The following is a 22510-nucleotide window of genomic DNA, read 5'->3' on the forward strand; positions in this document are numbered from 1 at the left end:
TAACGTGCTATTGCAGATACAGCGAGTCGCATTGAAATCACAAACTGACGACTAAATTGTGAGGAAAAAAAGGAAAGTGGATCACACGGGTTCACGATGGCTCAGGGGTTAGATAAACCACGAAAACAGGTGTGTGGTTTACGCGAGCTAAATAGCCATGAAACGAACTGTGTCATTGAATGTTATTAAATGCTATTGCAAGTGTGTTCGATAAGCTTAGAACTGTTTTTTTCATGAGAAGATTTAAATCGTTCTGTAAACCATTTGAGACTGACTGGGGCTTTCAGAACGTAGCGGAAACGCCATTATCGTACATGCAGCGTAGTAGCATCGTGGTGAGATCTCTGTGGTCGTGATAAAACCACCATCAGGTCCGTTCATCTTCGAAGGTGGTATATAATCGCCGTAAAATTCCAGCACATAGCAAATAAACTGAAACAAATCTACATCAAGACTGTACTGCGCCACGACCCGGCGACGCTTGTTTTCAGTGTAAAGTCAAAATAAGCGTAGGGAGAGCGTGCAGCTTCCCGATCTAACAGACCCCACCCCGACCAAACCACGCTCATGTAGCAGGGCCGGACCAAATGAGTTGTAAGGGGGGGGTTCCTCCTTTTTGGGGGGGGCAAATCAGCGAAGTGGCGAAGCCACAAGCGCGCGCCTGCAAAGCAGGCGCGCGAACTAGGGGGGTCCGGGGGCATGCTCCCCCGGAAAATTGTTGAAAAACGGTTAAAATCTGTGCAATCTGGTGCATTCTGGGCCTTGTTTTGAGGGTTAAGGCCTGTCAGTGTGAGTTGGTGGGGGGGTACCTTTTTCTCATCGGATTTCACATTAAATAAAATTTGTTAGAGACACACACAAAATTTATTTAAATTTTTTTTTAAAAAATCCCACTCAAAGCAAGGTACATGCTTTTTCCAGGGGTGGGGTTCCGGAACCCCTGGAACCCCCCCCTGGGTCCGGCCCTGTGTAGATCCCCCCACGTTTGGCCCACGATTGGCCACGCTCTGGATCAGTTTTGACGACGATATGCCCCGCCACTTTTTCAGATCGGCGTGATCGGCATGGTCGTAGATAAGGACGTAGCGCTGTGTGACGGGGCCCTTACTCGGACTCTGAATGTGAAGAAAACAAACTCACCCGGTTACTCAGTCTTATATCTTGAATCTCTGATCATCGCTTTGTCAGACGCAGTGTTATCAGTCATATTGTTTTATATTTATCATTTGTTGTTCAGGACAGTTTGCAATGGAAGGACTCTGCTAGGCAACCGCAAAGTCTAATTTCCAAATTAAAAACAAAACTGTGCCAAAAAGCAAAATGTAAGTTGTTCACAAATACTTGACCTGAGTCATGATATGTACTGGGACTACTGAGAGACGCCGGTGTCACGAACTGAAAACTCTGAACAATCCTTCTCATTGCGGTCAATGCGCATGCGCTAGCATGGGGAGATTAACCGGATCAGGTCGTGAACAACCTAACCCAAACCCTTACCCTAACCCTAACCATCCTAACCCTAACCGGCATGGTTCGTTCGGTCAAATCCGGTCGCATTTTTTAAGTCACCAAGATTGGCGCATGCGCATTGACCGCAATAAGAAGGATCATTGTTCAGCAGAGGTTTCAGTTCGTGACACCTGTCCAGGGCCGGATCTGGGGGGGGGGGGGGGGGTGTTCCTGGGTTCTGGAACCCCGGCCTGGCCATCCGATGTACCTCTCAGAGAAAAAAAAATATGTGGACTTTTTAAGCTCTTCCCCCAACTCCCTTAGTTACCCCCCGCGGGTTAGGGGGAGTCCCATATTGGTTGGGACTAGAAAGAATTTACCCGATGCTACCCAGCATGTCGTAAGAGGCGACTAACGGTTCTGTTTCTTCTCTTCTTTTGTCTTATTTCTGCCTTACCAGTCCTTTCACCTATATTTCCTTCCAAGAAAACTCTCCCTACTATTCCCTGCAGTTTTCCAATTCTTTTCTTGTTGTCTTATTTCTACCTGACTGGATCCATCACCTTTATTTCACTTACCAAAAGTCTTCTTTTCCACATCCTTATTTCTCTGCACCCCGCATGTCGTATGAGGCGACTTAGTAACGGATTCTGTTTCTCCTTTTACCCTTGTTAAGTGGTTCTTGTATAGAACTGATATAGTCAATGTTTGTAAAGATTTTAGTCAAGCAGTATGTAAGAAATGTTTAGTCCTTTTTACTGGAAACTTGCATTCTCCCAGTAAGGTCATATATTGTACTACGTTGCAAGCCCCTGGAGCAATTTTTTGATTAGTGCTTTTGTGAACAAGAAACACTTAACAAGTGGCTCTATCCCATCTCCCCCCCCCCCCTTTCCCCTATCCCATCCCCCCCCCCCCCCTTTCCCTCGTCGCGATACAACCTTCGTGGTTGAAAACGACGTTAAACACCAAATAAAGAAAGAAAGAAACTCCCTTAGTTTATTTTGGTCTTCTAAAACTTCTCCTTTGTATTCCAGATGTTGTAATCATTGCTTGTTTGCTTGAATTTAAGTATTCAAAGTAAAGAGTCCTGTCAGACTTATTTACTAGGCATATATGACTTTGGGATTATTCAACTGAACCACTATGGTAAATGAATATCTGAAGTATTTTGTTACTGTTGAAAATGTGTCATTTTGATTCCCAGTTGCAAGGAAAGACCAAAAAATGACCTCACAAATGCAAAATTTTCTCAGTTGGAACCCCCCCCCCCCCCTCAAACGAACTTGGTCCGGCCCTGCTGTCCTACATACAAATCAGTGTAAAGAGACTGATCACGACACTCAGTGAATCCCTAAAAGAACTTAGCTATGAATACTGATGGCATTGTCTCCTCAAGATCAAGATGGTGGGACTCGTCTTTTTCACAGAGACTGTATTCTACTTTACATGATGATTTGTTTCTGAGTGTATGACTGGGTGTATTTCAGGGGAGTGAATCTTTTTCAGAATATTTTCGTCACGTCGTCAATTGCTGTCTTTTAGTGACTAGCGCTCTTTAAGAGGACAAAGACGGAGAAAAAATCAAAAGTAACTGAGGATAGAAAAGACTTAAGCATAAAGGAAGTAGTCAACGAAACAAAACGATCAAGGAGGAACTGAATATAACTGAGACCCTACTCTAACTTTGAAACAAAATAAGGAGTGGGGAGGCGTTAGAATGAGAGTTTGGAGAGCTCCCCTCTGAAAGATACCAGAGAGGGAGCCTCGGCAGCAGCTGCCGGGAGGGAATTCCACACGGGGATGGTACGCGGGAAGAAGCTGTATTTAAAATAATTTGTACGGGCGGAAATTTGGCGAAGTTTACGGTTGTGGTTGGATCGAGTTCTGCCAGTGCCAGGGGTGAGGTAGGGGTCTGGGGGGATATCTACCAGGTTGTTGATGATTTTGTGGAGCATTGTGAGTTGGGTCTTGGTGCGCCTACTTTCTAGGGTTTCCCATCCGAGTGACTGCAACATGGAACTGACACTACTTTCATAACTATAATCGTGTGTCACATACCTTGCTGCCCTACGTTGAAATCTGGTATAATGTTTATCGAGATGTGCACTGATCTCTTTTACAGATGTATATATATACAAAAAACAGTTCAACAAGAAGTCTTGTTAGTGCTTTTATAGTAGGCTTTCTGAGGATACCCACGTTTCCTGATGACGTCACAGTAAGCGCTGTGCTTGAAGTCGAGGTGCGCACAAAACCAAGTGAATGAACATGAAAAGCAAGGACAAAAAACAACGATGCGAACAAACAAACAAAAACTAGGACAATTTAAACCAAACAAAAATTAACGACGTCTGTGAAAAATACACGACTGAACCGCAATACCTTTCAGCGAAGACATAATAATATTACATATAATATATATAATAGACATAATACATATTATGTACAAATCAAGTGTGATCCGCAACAGGATCCAACATTTCTAATTGCAAGATCACTCGGGTTTGCTTTAACAGTAATCTCCCTTCTTCCCACTGTCTGCTTGCAACTTGATGGACAACATTCTCACGTCGCAATGGAGTTTAATGTTGATCGGGCCTGGAAAAAAGGGCGAAGAATTGTGGATGTCTTTCACCTGGCGAACCAAATGGACTGCACACAGTGCAAGGGGTTGTTGGACTTGAGACGAACCCGAAGAGAGACACGAGTAGGACTGGCCAGTGTTCTCGACATTTTGTGTTCTTGTGGTAACGTGAATAGGGTCCACACTGACAGGAGGTTTAAAACTGAGAACAGGGATGATGCTTATGTCGTCAATACGCTTATATCAAGCAGCAAGTGTAAGTGTTTATATTCCCTTGTCACTATGATATATGTGTGACAGCCAGGAATTAGGATATTGTCTTGTGACACGTACTGACACAATAACTTATTTTGGCAGCGGCCAGGACATTTTGACAAATAAAAAACGCTCGCGCTAGACCCGAGTACTCTTCAGACATTCACACACACACACACACACACACACACATACACACTCTCTCTCCCTCACTCCTTCTCTCTCTCCCTCTCTCTCTCTCCCTCTCTCTCTCTCACACACACACACACACACACACACTACCACATCTCCATTCTAAAACACATCACGTTCCAAATCAAAAGACGACATTCTATTTTCTTACGTCACTATTCTTGGTTTACGGTACCATTCGGCGGCTTTGCTACGAGTATGGCATAGTCTTGGTTTGCCGAGACCTTGCACCGTTCTATCAGACTGCCTGGCTGGCTGTTGCACCGCGAATTCCTCCCACCGCCAAGTCGTTTTTTTGTGGTTTATTTCGCATTTAGGTCCCAGGTAACATTATGAAGTTTTAATACGATCAATCGGACCTATTATCAAGTTAGTGTATCAACTTTTGAACGAACTGCGCCCAGTAGTTTCCCAGCAATAAGCTGTTAAGTCGAGACACACACACAGACAGACACACAATTAAAGTCTGCTGGACCCTTGTACTAGCGTACTCGGGGATAATGTATCCTCTGTGTCTGGGATTAACACTGGGTCCCGAAACGTACCCGGTGTTGTAGAGGACAAATAATCATATGTCATAATTAATGTGAAATGTCCTGTCCCCTGTTCCTTTGACCTCGCCTGAGTGAAAGAGGCGGGGGACCGCATCAGGAACAGAAAAAAGGTTATGTGTCAACAAATTATACAAATTCAAGCTATTGGACAAGACATTGGCCTGGGGTTAGCTAAATTAGAACAATGCATCGATCAGATTAAACAAAAGTATGGGAAGGTTCTATGGTGTTTGAAGATTAAATGGAGTCTCACTCAAAAACTCCCCATAGTTTTAGAATCTATACAGACACTTTTGTAAGGCTCTGGGTCGTCCATGGCCAAGGAAGCATGTTGAATTTGAAGGTTTGTGTAAACCTAGTTTTAACTTTTAGAAATGTATCGCAAATGTACCATATTATTGTCTTTGATCCATTGTACAAAGGTTGGTTAGGCCAACAACAACAAACATGTTTGTTTAAGGTATTTTTCCCGCCGACCCTAAAACTTTTTTTTTCATTTCTCAACAAAAGTTCAAACAAAAACCATAAAAACTTTGGCACATCGAGACTAATGGAAGTAACCTCCTTTGAACTCGACATCACACGTGATAGTTTCAATGGCAGCTTTGACTTCGAGCACCTGCTTTGCAATACACTTTTTCAAATGCGATCATGGGGAAGAAATCAGTTAAAAAAAAATTTGATAAAGCCAACCTACTGACCCTACTTTGGGGGGTCAAGTTACCCTAAACAAACATATATATGTTTTTGGGGCCTTAATTTAATTTAAAAAGCACTTAAAGGCAGTACAAGTATACATTGTGGAAAGGTGCAAGACTGTTTGGTTCTTCTTTCTGTTTGTTAATAACTAAATAGTAGCAGCTTTATAGATCTATATATATTGTGTGTATCTGGTCTTCTTTTTCAGACCTGCAGATGTTGAAGATGGCCCCAGCAGACCTCCAGCATTTCCTGGACATGTTCTGCATTCCTGTCACCCTGCCAATCAATGCCGTCACCAACAGCTCAACCCCTAGTCCTGCTGCTGCCAGCATGACACCCAGTGACGGCTCAGGCAAAAAGCCAGTAACACCAGGTGGCATCCAGTCTGGTGTTTCCAGCAGCGATCCAAGACACCACTCAAACCAGTCACAAGTGTCGTCACTGTCAGAAAGAGCGGAAAACATAGTTGCCAGTAGTGAACGTACAGTTTCGCAAAAAGGAGAGAGTATGTTAAACGCTCCCAACGCTCCTGAAGTCACTTTGACCTCACAGAGCAAAACCAGTAATGACTTACCTCAAGAATATTTTCAGGTGCTGAAACCTGAGTTGTTGCACCTTGAACTTGAAGAGAATGACTGTTTTGGGCATGATTCTGATTCTAAATATGCTACTGAACTTAGCCAGAATGCACAGAATGTACAAGTAAACCAGCATGAGGAAAGGCCTGTCAAGAGTTTACAAACATTAGCTATAAAAAGCAGCGCACACCCTGGTTGTGAGGAGAGAGATGGCCATCCAGTGCTTAAAAATAAGAGTGAGGACACCCATTGCAATGGTGACATGACAACATCTGTTAGTGACATGATGCCATCTGACACTAGTGTCACTGTCAGGGACGTATCTGTCTCTTTTGGTGGCAGTGATGTACCTGTCAGTGTTAGTGTCAGTGATGTACCTGTCAGTGTTAAGACGACACCTACACAATTGGCTTTCTGGAAAATGTACAAGAAAAGTTGCAAGTGGCAGAGATATAAAATGGCAAAAGATATGCCTCTGGAAGGAATGATCCAGACTTTCCCAGTGGCTGCAGCAAATGATGTGAGTTACAGTGGAACCTCAAAAGCGTTTGCGTGTTTATCAAGTTTATTCACCATTTTCAGGGTCACAATATTCGGATAGACATTCTTGAAGAATGCCTAAAATCTCTTTGTTGAGACATGAACAAAAAAACAACTTATGGGGCAGTTTTTGGTAGCGTGGATGCCTGAGTCAACCAGGGCCATCAGTGAAGGTTAAAAGGGAGGTTCCACTGTATAATCCTGCCTTGTTTGTTTTTTCAACAGGAACCAGGTGGTTCACAGAGTACATCATGCAACGACAGTACACCCAAGAAGCGGTTCCAGTGCAGAGCATGCAATAAACGGTTCAAGTCGGAGCTGAAAGCCTACGCTCATGTCACATGCCACACTGGCTCCCCCTACCTGCGTTGTTTCCGCTGTGGAAAGGAGTTCAATGGCATAAGACGCCACTGTAACATCGCTGTTCTGGAAGGTAGTACCAGTCCATACTTGGTTATGACAGTGTTCTTTTTTAATGGTTATTTTTTTACAGGTCAATGAAGTCTTGTATACAACAAAGGAACACATCAAGTTGAACTTTATAAATGTGCCCTTAGAAACAACAGGCAGTATGTCTAAGTAATAAATCTCTACAATTCATAATACAGTGGAAGCTGTCTAAAGAGACCACCCAAGCAAAAGTGGTCTCTTTAGCCGGTGGTCTTTGTGGACCGGGCCGTCATTTGGCAAACACCCCACTTCCCCCAAAACACTGGAGCGTATGTCCCACGTCACACACACAGGCAGGTTATTGGCTTGGTTTTAATGCCAGCGCAGTTAAAAGATGTTCGACACCCTCTCGTTATTCATCCCAACAATTGCTGTTTATTGGGGCTGGACAGTGCCGTTGTCACCTTTTGTTGAAGTGAATCAGGAGTTCCGGTTGCAAACAATGGAACAAGCTTGCTTCATCACCTCTGTCGTCTACCGCCCACTTAGTCACGGTTGTTGCTCCACTGCTTTCTTTTTCAGCCATGCGGAGGAAGGATAGCAACGACCAGTCTCTTATCATATTTAAAGAGAATCGGTAGTCTCTCGCCATAGGCCAGCGATGGCAGTTAGTGGTCTAGACATCTGAGGGCTTACGTGTAACTGACTAGAAATGTGTTGCAATGACGTTTTCTTTTGAAGATGAGGAGGGAGGGGGTGGGGGGAGTGACTTTCAAATCCTCATGAGATCAGGCAGACAGTAAGTTTGCCATCGCCCATACTTGACCTCATGTTCTTCCCTGTAATTTGAAGTGAGTTAGAAAAGACGTTGGGTGGTCTTACATGACAGGTTGAAACTGTTACTTGCGACCAAAATTGAGTGGTTTTTGGTCTGGACAGGCCTTTATGGACAAGTGATTTATATAGTAAAAAACATTGGGGATCCTTTGGGGTGGTCTCAAGTGGCAGGTGGTTCGGCCTCAGCGACTTTGTTATCCTTTCGTTGGAGTGGGTCACATGTATACATATATATATAATACTAGAGGAATACCCGCTTCGCCGGGTAGCCGGCTTCGCCGGGATGAAATACTTAGAACCGTACGCCGGCTTTGCCGGGTCCGAACAATGGACCCGCCAAGCTTAGGTCCCTCCCAGATTTGTGGAATGGGAACAGCACGAAAATGATTCAGTGGCCATAATGCCATTACTGACCATATCGAGTCCCATCCTTGTCGACGAATGTAACCGTATTAATCACCTTTGGAGGCGAACTCCACTCAAACAGGATTGAGCAATTTAGAGCTTATCTCTAAGCCCTTTTGATCTGTTATGGCTTCTCAAAGGAAGGCCAGTACATACAAATACACAAAAGCCGCCAGACCACATCACAAACAGAACTGAACAATCCACAGGTGTTGCCCACATAGAGAGAGAGACACACACACACACACACACAAACACAGAGAAGCCGTATATATAGAGAGATAGATGACAGTGTATTTTTCGCGTGGCTATAAATTGATTCGACCTTTGCACTTTTACAGTGAGGATAATTTACGGGTCCAATTTACGTTCTGGACACTGCGGTGACCTTCTAAAAATAGTAACAGAACGCCGGGAATATCCGAAGATGCCCCACTCATACTATAGTGCACCATACGAAGGAAGGGAGGTAAACGCTGAAAACCTGGAGAAGATAAGGAAGAGTTACTTATAATGGTGAAATGAACACAAAAACCAAAATCGGTTCAGCGCTGCGCGCTGAGAGCACGTGTTGAAATATCTCATCGATGATATTGTGTCCGGGGTGTAGCTGAATACGGTGTCCAAATTTGAAAAAGATCCACCGAGAACTTTGGCGTTGTGATGTGGTGTAGCGGCTTTGGTGTGTCGGTATGGGGGCCCGGGTAGCTGAGGTGGAACCAAAATCGGTTCAGCGCTGCGCGCTGAGAGCACGTGTTGAAATATCGACCAGGTTGTGTCCTGTCCCGGGTCTACCTGAATATGCCCACCAAATTTGAAGCAGATCCATCGAGAACTTTGGCCGTGCATCGCGAACTCACAGACAGACACACAGACAGACACACAGACAGACAGACACAAGTCGTATATATATATATAGATGTGAAATATTCTTAGGATTGAATAACTAAATGGTTTGATACAGGTCACATAAGGAGTTTTATTTTATTATTATTATTTTATGAAGCTGGAACAGCGTTGTTGTTGTTTTTTTGTTTTTTTTTTGGGGGGGGGGGGGGGGTGGATGAGGTTATAAATAGTGAAATCCTCCTTTTAAGACCTACAAAACAATGAGAAAATCAGATCTTATGGCGGGGGGTAAACTTACAGAGGTTATGAACAGAATATCTTAGAAAACAGGGTCTTGAAAATGTCTTATCAGGGGTTTGGGGGTCTTAAAAGGAAGGGCGTCTTTTAAGGGGTAAGGTGGTTCAGGGAGGGGCGGGGGGTATTGAAGGCGAGTTGTGTGCAAGCATTTGCTTTTCTTGTTCTTCATGAGCATCTTGTTTGTGCAGGTCACCTGAACCAACATGACAATGTGCGTCCGTTCGTCTGTGAGGTGTGCGCCAATACATTCCAGAGCGCCAGGCAGCACAGCCAGCACATGAAAGAGGTTCACAACTATAGAGGCGGCGCCCCTGTCCCTCAGGACAGTTCTCTCAGCTGCCAGCAGTGCTCCTTTCGCGCAACCAGCAGGTCCAAGCTCACCGCCCACAGTAAGGTAAGGCGTCCCTTAGACCCCCAGCCCTTCCAATGAATTGTTGGTTTCGGACAACGCCAGAGGGTTGGTAGATTAATGACTTTTTACATTTAGTCAAGTTTTGACTTAATGTTTTAACATAGACGGGGAATCAAGACGAGGGTCGTGGTGTATGTATGTATGTGTGTGTGTGTGTGTGTATATAAAGCGATTTCGGGAAAACTACTGGACCGATCTTCATGAAACTTCACATCAGAGTTCCTAGGTATGATATCCCCAGACGTTGTTTTTTTTCGATAGATGTCTTTGATGACGTCATATCCGGCCCTTTTGTGAAAGTTGAGGCAGCACTGTCACACCCTCATTTTTTTTTACCAAATTGATTGAAATTTTGGTAATCTTCAACAAAATCTGGACTGTGGGATTGCATTTCAGCTTGGAAGCTTAAAAAATAGTTTCTTAGTTTGCTCATTAAGGGCAGACCGGGTAGGCAAAATGAGTTATTTTTGGTCTCATACACCTTTTTGGGGTTGTTGCATTTTTCACACCTTTGAACATCCTGGAATGCATTCAATAATCTGCTTTTGTCATTTTAGACATGTATTCATGTAAATAAAACCATTTTCAAACCGATGTTTTGTTGTTTTTGTCTGTGTTTTATCAAAAAAATCGAAAAAATGGTCAACTTTGGATACTCCGTGCTGGTAAATGTGCGCACATGACATGACCCTTCGCTGTTCAAACTGTGTGGAAATTTCCGTTCTTCAAGATGACGTCATCACCGTTGGGGAATTTCCGTTGACATAGGCACAAAGAGAGAGAATCCGTTCCAACCGAAACCCCGGAATTAATATATGCAAATATATGTAGGTCAAAGGCATTTGGCGCAAGCGCAGTAGACAACTTATCAGTCCCCCGGTGTCAACAAATCCATGACGTTTTCACCGATTCAGCAGCATTTTTCAAAGTTTTGAGCTGCGGAGAACAACCCTAACATTGGAAATGTTCGGCATAGTGGCAAGAAATATCAGAGAAAGATGAACCAGCAGCAGCGAACAGTAGAAGGAAGTAACAACACTCCGAAATGAACCAACATGATCGTATTTGAGCAGACGACATTCTAAGATTCTTGACTCGACGAGGTGGGTTTTGCTTCTTTCTCTTTTCGATCTTGTTTGTTTGACAACGTGATTTATTGCACATCGTTATGTTGTTGTTGTTGTAAGAATGTGTTAGGGTTTGCAGGGAAATGATAAACAGTTTGTGTCTGAAGTATTTTGCGGGTTTCTTGATCCAATTTACTGACCATGCCGCCGCCGCACACCCCCCCCCCCCCCCTCCCTCCCTCGATCATCTCTGTGATATCGTCTTCACAACCCCTATTTTATTGTTCTTCGCTGGCCAGTCCTTGAGAGCTTACTATGGTGTAACATGTCATCAGTATTCTTTGTCTGGGGTCAAACTGAGAAGCAGCATCTGAGCGATGTACGACTGACACAGTTTCTGTTTCTGGTCATTGACCGTAGGAAAATAAGTACCCTACTAGAGAGCGTTCTCTAATTCTAAAGGATTGGTTTACACCAGCATGGCTGACCAACCTATCATTGACAGCAATATTGTTGTCAAATCTTTTCCATTAACTAAGGAATAAAAAAAATAGATCCAATTTACTTCACCAAAGAAAAAAAAAGAGTTAAACTAAAGGACTGGGGATGCAACTCATGAATCAAAAGCATAAAGATCACCTGCAAACAGTGCTAGGTTTAGGAAATCTGAAAATGTATACACACACACAGAACACACACACACAAAACAGACAACAGACAAGAAACAAGCAAATACATAGCAAGTGTGATGAAATAAATTAATTTTAAAAGAAAAATATGAAAAGAAAGAAAGAAAGAAAGAAAATAATTCAGCTAGTTTCAGTATTAGTTCCTGCGTGTATGTGATTGTGTGGTTACTCAAATCCCATAGTAAACTTGACATGTACATTTTGTGATAGGGGCCAATTAATGAATGTCTTTTGTGTGTGTGTGTGTGTGTGTGTGTGTGTTCGTCAACCGACATATGTGGGTACGAGCCGCTGAGGTGGTTGTAAGAAAACCCGCCTGGTTCAGTGGTTGGGGGCTGATTGGGATTTCTGATTTACCAGCCTAGCCAAAAAGTTGAGGTACACCCCATGTAACATGGTCATTTGCAAAATAAAGTACAAGCACTTGTTGACGTTTATATTGAGTCTTAAAATTTGCAGCTTATTACAAACAAAAACCATGGACAGTTGTATCAAATATTAAATCAGTGTTTGTGTATTTATTAGGTTGGAGCAAGGGGAGAGCCAGTCCTCCTGTGGTGGCAGCGAGGAGAAAGATTGACCTGATGGAAAAGTTTGCTAAACCGGAACTACCCTCTTCCACAGCAGAAACATCAGCTTTGCCATCTTCTGACCAACCATAAGAAGATACAGATACTTTGCCATCTTCTGACCCATCACAAGCAGATATGGATACTGGTACTGTGCAACGTCACTCCGCTGACATGTGTTGGGCTTTTGTCAACATTGATCAGCTCAATCTATTGCTGAAAGGTTTATATCCTGTACTGAATGCTTGTCTGATAGCAGTCTGATTATGAAAGAAGGTGATGCATCAGCCCAAGGATTTGCAAAGGCCCTGCATCTGGAGTGCATATGAGTGTCCATTCAAGTCTGCAGTTGTTTACTCTTCTCCCGGTGTTTGCAACGCTTCGGGTGGTAAAGTTGCATTTTAAATAATCCGCGTATGACCAAGTTGGTACATGGAAAGGGACATTCAGCTTTACAGAAATTTGCTGCAGTGTTAGGATTGAGCACAGAAATACTGTAATTAAAATGTTGCAACTTTTGAATGGCTTGATAGCTTTGTTCCATTTGTGTATATATAATTATGTAATGTTGTTGATGATTTGTGAAGCATCATTTCTATGCAATGGAATAAGAAATCAGTGCATCCGTTGGGTTTTTATGAGTCTGACAGTTTGGTTCTGATCAATATTTTCATATCAGCACAAACACAGATAATTGACTTTTTTAATGTTTTCATATAATTTTTTTTTAAATAAAAAAAATCTGATAATTTGATTATCAAATCATTTCCCCTTCATAGTTAAAGTGTTATTCTGGTTAAAAAAAAACCCACCCCATTAATTCAAGCTCTACTGTGGTACTAGTTTACCGGGGTACTAGTGAGACTCTTTTACATGCTGTTTTCTCTACATGTAATTTGAGACAAAATGTGGTAATTAAAATGTTGTAACTTTTGAATGGCAAGATGGATTTGTTCCAATTTTGTATATGTTGTTTATGATTTGTGAAGCACCATTTCTGTGCATGGAATAAGAATACAGTGGATTCCTTGTGTTTTTATGAGTCCGACAGTTTCGTTTTGATTCATATCTGCACTAACATAGATGAGTTTTCAAATGATTTTTTAAAAAAAGTCTGGATAATTTGATCGTCAAATCATTTCCCCATCATAGTAAAGTGGTTATTCTTATAAAAACATATCAATTCAGGCTGCACTGTGCTACTAGTTTGAGGTACTGGTTGGAATCTTTCAAATGCTGTTTTCTCTGAATGTAATTTTCAGACAAACATCTGTAATTAAAATGTTGCAACTTTTGAATGGCTTGATGGATTTGTTTCATTTTTGTTCATGTTGTTTATGATTTGTAAAGCGTCAGTTTTGTGTATGGAATAAGAGTTAAGTGCATTGGTTGGGTTTTTATGAGTCTGACAGTTTGGTTCTAATTCATGTTTTCATATCGGTACAAACAAAGATGGCTGTTTTCATATGATGTATATAAAAAAAATCCTGATAATTTGATTGTCAAATCCTTTTCCCTACATAGTAAAGTGGTCATTCTGATAAAAACATATGAATTCAGGGTGCACTGTGCTACTGGTTTTTTTATGTACTGGTTCAAATCTTTAAAATGCTGTTTTCTCTGAATGTAATTTTCAGACAAAACGCTACAATTAAAATGTTGCAACTTTTGAAAGGCTTGATGGATTTGTTCAGTTTTTGTATATGTTGTTTATGAGTTGTACAGCATCAGTTCTGTGTATGGAATAAGAGTTCAGTGCATTGGTTGGGTTTTTATGAGTCTGACAGTTAGGATTTCATGTATTTTTCTTATCAAAACTGAACCGGTAACTGAAAATGCTAAATTAAAATAATATATTGCTTAGAAATGCTTTTCGATACACAGAATTATTAAACACACACATATTGCTGCAAAGAAGAAAAATTGGATCAAAACATGCACTGGTTCACAAACTGCAACATTTTAAAAAAAGCACATTTTATAACGTTTTTCTCACATTTTGGTGAATTAAACCCCCAAAAATTGCTTTTCACTCAAAATTTAAAATGGTTTCCCTTAATTAGGTTATTCTGCTTGCAAAAATCAAACAAGCAGCAAGCTGTTTCCAAAATAAAAAAAAAAAGTGCTTGCCTACCCTGTCCCCCCTTAAAGTTGTCATTAAAATCGAATTTTCAGAAACAGATTAAAAAAATTAATCTATTGTATTCCTCATCTTCTGAATTCAAAAATATATAGATATGTCATGTTTACTCTAAAAGTGTGCTTGGTTTGTTGTGTTGATGTTGACTAAATGTTTTTATATCGCTTCACGCGACTTGTTGGGCGGGGATGTAGCTCAGTCGGTAGCGCGCTGGATTTGTATCCAGTTGGCCGCTGTCAGCGTGAGTTCGTCCCCACGTTCGGCGAGAGATTTATTTCTCAGAGTCAACTGTGTGCAGACTCTCCTCGGTGTCCGAACACCCCCGTGTGTACACGCAAGCACAAGACCAAGTGCGCACGAAAAAGACCTGTAATCCATGTCAGAGTTCGGTGGGTTATAGAAACACGAAAATACCCAGCATGCTTCCTCCGAAAGCGGCGTATGGCTGCCTAAATGGCGGGGTAAAAACGGTCATACACGTAAAAGCTGTGGGAGTTTCAGCCCATGAACGAACAAACAAACAAACGCGACTTGTTTAGACTTGGAATCAAGACAAGGGTGGTGGTGTGCGTGTGTGTGTAGACTTGTTTGTTCTGAAGAGTCTTGGACTCTTACCACTGATATACTTTAATGCAGCTGGACAGGAACAAGAGAGAGTGAAAAAGAGAGCGTTTGTGTCAGAGAAAGAGAGCACCAGTGAGACAGAGAGAGAGTATGTGTGGGTGTGTGTGTGTGAGAGTGTGTTCAAATGCCGTTAACTACCTTGCAAGCGCCCACCTTACTTACACACTGATTATGAATGTTTTCATAGGATGTGTTTCTGTGCAATTATCTCCATGCTCCATGTATCTGTGTGCGAGTGTCTAGTCAGACTAAAATCGAGAAACTAAACAGGAACACAATTCTGATATCATTTGATAGCACATGATCATGACTCAAATAAAAACTGAAGAGGATGACTTAAAATCTGCCATGAAAAATCGTTAGCTGCAGTCAGACTTAGCAGGAATGATGAACAAAATCAGCCCGAACAAGCACAAAATAATTGTAGTCAGTTTATTTTGACTGATCCATGCCATCAACCAAGAATGCACCCCCACCCGTCCCCCCCCCCCCCCCCCCCCCCCCACAAAAAAAAAAGAAAGAAAAAATCCTTACACCACTGACACAATTGGGGTGGGTGTTTACTAGGTACTAGAGTATTGTATACACAGTGTTGGACACAAAGTAGGGAACAGGTCGTTGCTTGATACTGGGGACTTATAAGGTACGTTAGATGTACATGTACATGCGATACGTGTCGGCTAAATCAAATAGTCACGCCGGTAATGCTGGCAAACACAGAGAGGGTTTGAAACTACATTGCTTGTTCGCTGTGTTTCCAGGTTCACACAACCAAAAGACAGCGCATATGCGACGTTTGCGGACTGATACTCAGCAGCCAAATATCACTGAGATCCCACAAGAATCGAAGACACGATAAGCGAGCAGATGAGTACCACATGGCCTGTCACCTGTGCGAGAAACGATTCCGTGTCAGAGAAGACCTAAGGTGCCACCTGCGTTGGCACAAAAAAGGCGATGTGAGAGGGTACCAGTGTGAGTTCTGCCCGAAGGCCTTCAAGACCAAGAAACACCTTAACACTCATGAGAGGATACACACCGGGGAGAAACCATTCAAGTGTCAGCTGTGTGAGGCCGCCTTTGTCCAGAAGACAAGCCTTGACTGGCACATGAAGAAGCATGGGGCGGTAAAGTGATACAGTGGTACCTGCGATGAAAGGACACCCTTGGGACCAGCCAGAAGTGTCCTTACATTGCAGGTGGCCTGTCATGACAGGTATATTTTGGTAGGGATAATGGACAACAGAAAACGTCCTTGTAAGGGAGGTGTCCTCTCATCGGAGGGGCCACACATTGCTGGTACCACTGTATGCATATGTATAGGTTACAACACGAGTGGTTTTTTATATGGCTTGTATTTCAGTCAAGACCCAGCGGATGAATATCATCGGGAGACACGAGCCTCTGGCGAGTGGCTCTCGATTGATATTCCCGCTGGGTCTTGACTGAAATACACAGACCTGTTTACCCTTACGATTTTGGCGTAATTTATTACGATTTTCTGCAAAAAATACGCCATTCCGCTATCCGTGTCAAGACTACGATTTTCATAAATAAAAAAAATGTTAATTTTTTTTTTTTTAATCAATTCACATGTTTGGCATTGTTTTTTCAATGGCAAAATGGGGTGAAAAAGCACAGGACTGACCAGAGATCATGTCTGTCTGATAAGACGCTGGAGAGCCTTATTCTAGTGGTGAAGTCTCGCCCTCACTCATTCGGCAAGCGCAAGTACAGTAGAGAAGCGCTTGACGCACTGAAAAAGGCCTACTACGTACGAGCAAAAGAAAAAGAATCGGTGATGCATGTGCTTTAGATGTGATCTTCGTTGAAATTATGATGACTACAAAAACTGACTGATGTGTTTTGTTTGTGAATGATGGATATAATTATGTGCATGATTGCGTTTCGCAGACACAGTTGTCATGTGCGTTGTAATTGGCGACGAATGCTGGATGATTACTATTTTTGTGCCAGGATTACTATTTTTGAGGCTGAGCATTACTCCAAAACACTTATGGGGGTAAACAGGTCTGAATACAAGCCATATAAAAAACCTCGAGTGTTGTAATCTGTATATCCCATTCTACCATCAAACACAAAGTGTAGACTACTAGCGGCACTGTTGCGATCTGTGCAGGGTAAAACTGTTGCCAGCGAGACTTAGCCCTTTTGCAACCTTAAACTAAGTGACCGTCGCTGAAAAAATAAAACGAATGAGTGCATCGATAAGTACGCGGTAACACTACTTTCAGACCATTTAAAAGCTTTAAGTAAAGGTTCATAAGTTGCAAGAAAGTAATGAAGTCGAATAGAAATTAATTTAGTTGAAGCGCACAATTCTTTTGTTTTGCGTTTCAGGTCGGCAGAACGGGCGAAACGGGTTTGGGACCCATTTGGCTTACTCGATTCAGAATCGATTCCACGTTGTTTTTCTCGAACGTGTGTAATTAGGCTTATTGACAGAGAAGCAAATTTTAGGGAACAAATATGTAGGTTTAGATTTAACCATTTGCTCCCTATTTGAAATGTATCTACGTGATAAACTGTTTTGCGAGTGTGTTTGCATGGATGAACTTAAACTGGTATGGCTTTGAGGAAAACGCGACCGACACGTCTGTCACCGCCGATTGATTGCATTTTGAAGGAATATGACTGGATTACGGAAAAATATGTGGACTTACTGCAGAGCCAGGCAAAAGAGTAGACTTGCTCGCAAAACACGTGAAACAGCCGATGTTTGATAGCTGAAGGCGCACACCAAAACACACTACCGACAGATTCTCAAAAGTCGTCTGCTAACAATGCAAGGGGAGGGTACTCGTGTTTTTGTTTTGGTTCGCTAGCATCTGGTTATCTTGTAAGTTGAATGTTCGTTTTTTTCGACCTGCATTGCTTTCATAATGAAAGAAACTTTTGCTTATTGCATCTCATACATCAGATCAGTTCTGAGATTCATTTTTGCGTGCAACTGATATGGTTTTCTGAGCCGTGCAATACGATTTTAGAACTTCATACAAATGTGTCACATTGTTCGGCGCGAGGTCAAAGGTCGGGAGGAAAGTAGTCCTTTGCCCAAATCGGAATCTGCACTATCATATATTTTTTGGAGTCCATGATGTATTTATTGAGCTATAAAAATACAACATATATACCCATACTGAAGTAACAGAGACAAAGAAGGGAGGTCATGGGATATATATATATATATATCAATATATATATTAACTGAAGAGGATTTTTTACATGCTGCTCATCTCAATTTTAGATTTAATCATACATATCATCTCAAAAAGTGAAGGGACACTTTTCTCTCTGTTTTGCTTTGCTTAGAGATTTTAACAAGTCTCATATATCGGAGGTTCTCTGACCCAGTTTTCCTACCAATGGGACAAAGCCATGACATTTGGAACTAATCTTATGTGCAAGCAAGGTCAGTCCAACTGACTTTTTGTCCAATAAAGCTGGAACCAACACTGAATCTGTCAAATGTAATGACACCTTTGTCATCCTGCCAAATCAATGTCCACTCTGTACAGAATGCAACTAGGCTGTTGTAGGATGCCCCTCTGAAATGTAAAAGCCTGCCATTTACAACTACAGTGGAAATGTTTGCACTGGGAAGAGGAGGTCTTTATGCTGAATGTCTTGTCTTCTTACTTCTCAAAGAAACTAACAGCGTTGTTAGACATAATTTTTGTTACCTATTCGGTCGAATCGACCGGTGGCTGTTGGAAACTACACTGACAGACAAGTGTTTTCTGATGCTTACAACTTCTCAATGCACTGTCCAATACAAATGATGCACAAAACTATTGCACGTTTATTATTTTGTGTGTGTGTGTCAGTGTGCGTTGCGTGTGTGTGTGTGTGTGTTATAACAGATACATTTACCACAGAAGCTTGTATCAAAAGTACCTGGCTTGGCCAGACCGGGCCAGCTATAGTCGATCTAAGCAACGTAGCGTACATGTATTTTTTTCCCCCACAAGAAAGTCACACGCAACGAGTTACCTTTTGCACAATTCAGGCCTACCGATTTGCACATTGGCAATAAAAGCCCCAAGCAGAGCGTTAAAAAAGCCAGGAACAAGAGCAGCACATATAGAAAAGAGCAACAATGCAAATGTGCATACGGTACCTGCAATGAGTGTGCGTAGCAGAAACTGAAGTGCAGCTAGCAAAGAGACGTTGAACCAGAGATCGTGTTGAACACAGTATGACAAAAACAATTTATGCTCCCTACCAAACTTTTCCCCGTCGGCTCCGCCTCACGTAGCAATAGCAGTGTGATCGGGTTAAACACTTGTCTCCTTTGTGTTAACGTCACCTTCACAGGACCTTAGTCTAGTGAAGAACGCAAACTCACGTTCTATTTTGAATCTCTGTTGTTGTCAGATGCAGTCTTATCCTATTTATTTTTTTGCATTTCTGTTTTTGTTGGTCAGTTTGCAATGGAGGGACTCTGGTGGGCAACCACAGTCTTATTTCCAAACAAAAAGCAAATGTTAATGTTCACAAATACTTCAACCTGAGTTATGATCTGTGTACAGAATACTGAATATTCTATTCACACACACACACACAAACACACTCACTCACTCACTCACACACAAACACACACAAACACACTCGCTCACACACACTCACACACACACACACTCACTCACACTCGCTCACACAGAGGCGGAAGGACCGTCATACACAATTAACCCCCCCTCTGGCTTAACTGCTCCGCCCCTGTTAACCCTTACACTGGTGCAATTCTGTAACACATGTTACATAGCCACTGGTGAATGAACAAAGAGAAAAATAAAGAAAAACGGTCATATAAGCGCATAGTGCTTTTAGTTATGCGCAATAGAAATCTCCTTAATAAATAAATAAATATAGGTTTTCGCATCCATGGGAGGTAATCGGAACCGACCAATCAGACTGAGCCAGTAGCGCGACATATGCTGTGAAAACCAGGTGACAGTATACGGAAAGTCAGTAGCGTGACGTACATAGCGCGACATATGTCGCGGCTACCAGCCTAAGGGTTCATAATGCTAAGTAAAGAGATAATCCCAAAGAACTTAGCTCTGAATATGGCATTGCCTTCTCAAGATGAAGATGGCGGGACTAGATTTATGTCTATTCACTACAAAGACATTTGGATCAACCATAGACCTATCTAAATATAGGTCCCTGGATCAACATACTTGTGAATGTATCAAATGTTAATGTTCACAAATACTTCAACCTGAGTTATGATCTGTGTACAGAATACTGAATATTCTATTCATACACACACAAAAACTTAAAAGTTAATTTCTTTGTCATTATTTCTCTCTCTTGATTTTGGAACGTTAACGGTGTAACTGTTTCATATTTCAGATTAAAAACAAAGACTGACCAATCCGAGTCTTTTTTCTTTTTTTTAAAGAATACCAAAAATAAATAGATTCTCTCCTGCAGTGTGGGTTCGAAGCAGAAACTGTCATTTAATCATCTCTCTCTCTCTCTCTCTCTCTCTCTCTCTCTCTCTCTCTCTCTCTCTCTCTCTCTCTCTCTCTCTCTCTTATTTTTCCCAGAAGGGGGGGGGGGGGCGGGCCCCCTTAGCCCCCCCCCCCCCCAAAAAAAAAAAAATCCGCCACTGTGTACTTGTTATATTTTAGCAGGACAACAAAAACAACAAAGAAGCGAGAGAAAAAGAACTAGGACAATTTAAACAGAACAAACAAAACAAAAATTAACGACGTCACTGAAAAATGCACGGCAGAACTGTATTACCTTACACTTTTTACAGCGAAAAAATGTGTACAAATCAAGTGGGATCCGCGACAGGATCCAACATTTCCAATTGCAAGATCACTCGGGTTTGCTTTAACAGTAATCTCCCTTCTTCCGACTGAAACTATTCCACTGTCTGCTTGCAACTTGATGGACATCTCACGTCGTAATGGAGTTTAATGTTGATCGGGCCTGGAAGAAAGGGCGGAGAATTGTGGATGTCTTTCACCTGGCGAACCAAATGGACTGCACACAGTGCAAGGGGTTGTTGGACTTGAGACGAACCCGAAGAGAGACACGAGTAGGACTGGCCAGTGTTCTGGACATTTTGTGTTCTTGTGGTAACGTGAACAGGGTCCACACTGACAGGAGGTTTAAAACTAAGAACAGGGATGATGCTTATGTCGTCAATACGCTTATATCAAGCAGAAAGTGTAAGTGTTTACATTCCATTGTCAGTATGAATATAAATATGTGTGACTACCAGGAATTCGGATGTCTTGTCACAACTGACATTGACTCATCATTTTTTGGCAGCGGTCAGGACATTTTGACAATTTATATATTGTCCTAGAGCTGTGTCTGGGAATAACACTGGGTCCCGAAACCTACCCGGTGCTGTAGAAATAATCATATGTCATAATAACTATCCTGTCCCCCGTTTCTTTGATGCGAGCTGGGCGAGTAAGTATTAACATACGTTTCTTGGGCAAATCGCGACGTTAAGGGACACTAAGATGTGGAGAGCTAGAGAGTAGGCGAGTCTTGCCAAATCCAAGTTGGAGGTGCTCGCTACATGAGAAAAACAGGCAACAGCAGAATATTTAGCCGATTCAGGGATTGGCTGATTGGCTAGCTGTTCATGGCTGTTTTAGTGTTTACCGACCAGTGCAGACAACCTTTTTGGTATCATTATCAACCAATGGTGTTTAATTATTGTAGCTCAAGCAATCAAATCATTTCTAGCCGCAAGCAAAGCTCGTCTGAGTGAAAGAAACGGGGAACTGCATCAGCAACAGAAAAAAGGTCATGTCAACAAATTATACAACTTACAAGTCAAAGCTATAATTGGACATTCGAACGGCCTGGGGTCAGCTAGATTAGTCAGAACAATGCATCGATCAGATAAAAAAAAGTATGTGTAGAGGACTGAAGATTGAGGCCCAAGAACAACGCTGCCTGACTAAGCTTTTTTAGCTCGACCCAGACTTCCATTTTCCCATAAAATAGCCAGGGACAAGCCTACAAGTACAACAGTAAATCATTAAATGAACACCAAAGAATATCAGTGACTGAAAGTACTTGTAATTGTATAGAAAAGGTTAAAAGTACAACTAACATCAGATGATGCAAGTGAGACTAAATTATCTATATATATACGACTTGTGTCTGTCTGTGTGTCTGTCTGTGAGTTCGCGATGCACGGCCAAAGTTCTCGATGGATCTGCTTCAAATTTGGTGGGCATATTCAGGTAGACCCGGGACAGGACACAACCTGGTCGATATTTTAACACGTGCTCTCAGCGCGCAGCGCTGAACCGATTTTGGTTCCACCTCAGCTACCCGGGCCCCCATACCGACACACCAAAGCCGCTACAC

General features: G+C 42.1%; 2 protein-coding genes across 3 annotated transcripts in view; both read left to right on the top strand.

Moving 5' to 3' along the window:
• The first annotated feature begins 3962 nt into the window (after positions 1 to 3962).
• On the top strand, positions 3963 to 16705 carry LOC138971047 (uncharacterized). Its single transcript, XM_070343648.1, has 5 exons — positions 3963 to 4292; positions 5945 to 6837; positions 7083 to 7290; positions 9824 to 10029; positions 15898 to 16705. Exons 1-5 carry the CDS (start codon positions 4028 to 4030, stop codon positions 16270 to 16272), a joined length of 1947 nt encoding a protein of 648 aa, XP_070199749.1. The 5' UTR covers positions 3963 to 4027; the 3' UTR covers positions 16273 to 16705.
• A 4336-nt stretch (positions 16706 to 21041) lies between these two features.
• The window catches only part of LOC138971048 (zinc finger protein 70-like), a 45300-nt gene continuing 43831 nt past the window's right edge, over positions 21042 to 22510 (top strand). For both annotated transcript variants that reach the window (XM_070343651.1, XM_070343650.1), the window contains exon 1: positions 21042 to 21345. In XM_070343651.1, coding sequence (XP_070199752.1) covers positions 21081 to 21345 — 265 coding nt within the window. In that variant the 5' untranslated portion in view covers positions 21042 to 21080. The remainder of the gene's footprint in view (positions 21346 to 22510) is intronic.

The sequence above is a fragment of the Littorina saxatilis genome, linkage group LG7 (assembly GCF_037325665.1).
Source record: "Littorina saxatilis isolate snail1 linkage group LG7, US_GU_Lsax_2.0, whole genome shotgun sequence".
Lineage (NCBI taxonomy): Eukaryota > Metazoa > Mollusca > Gastropoda > Littorinimorpha > Littorinidae > Littorina > Littorina saxatilis.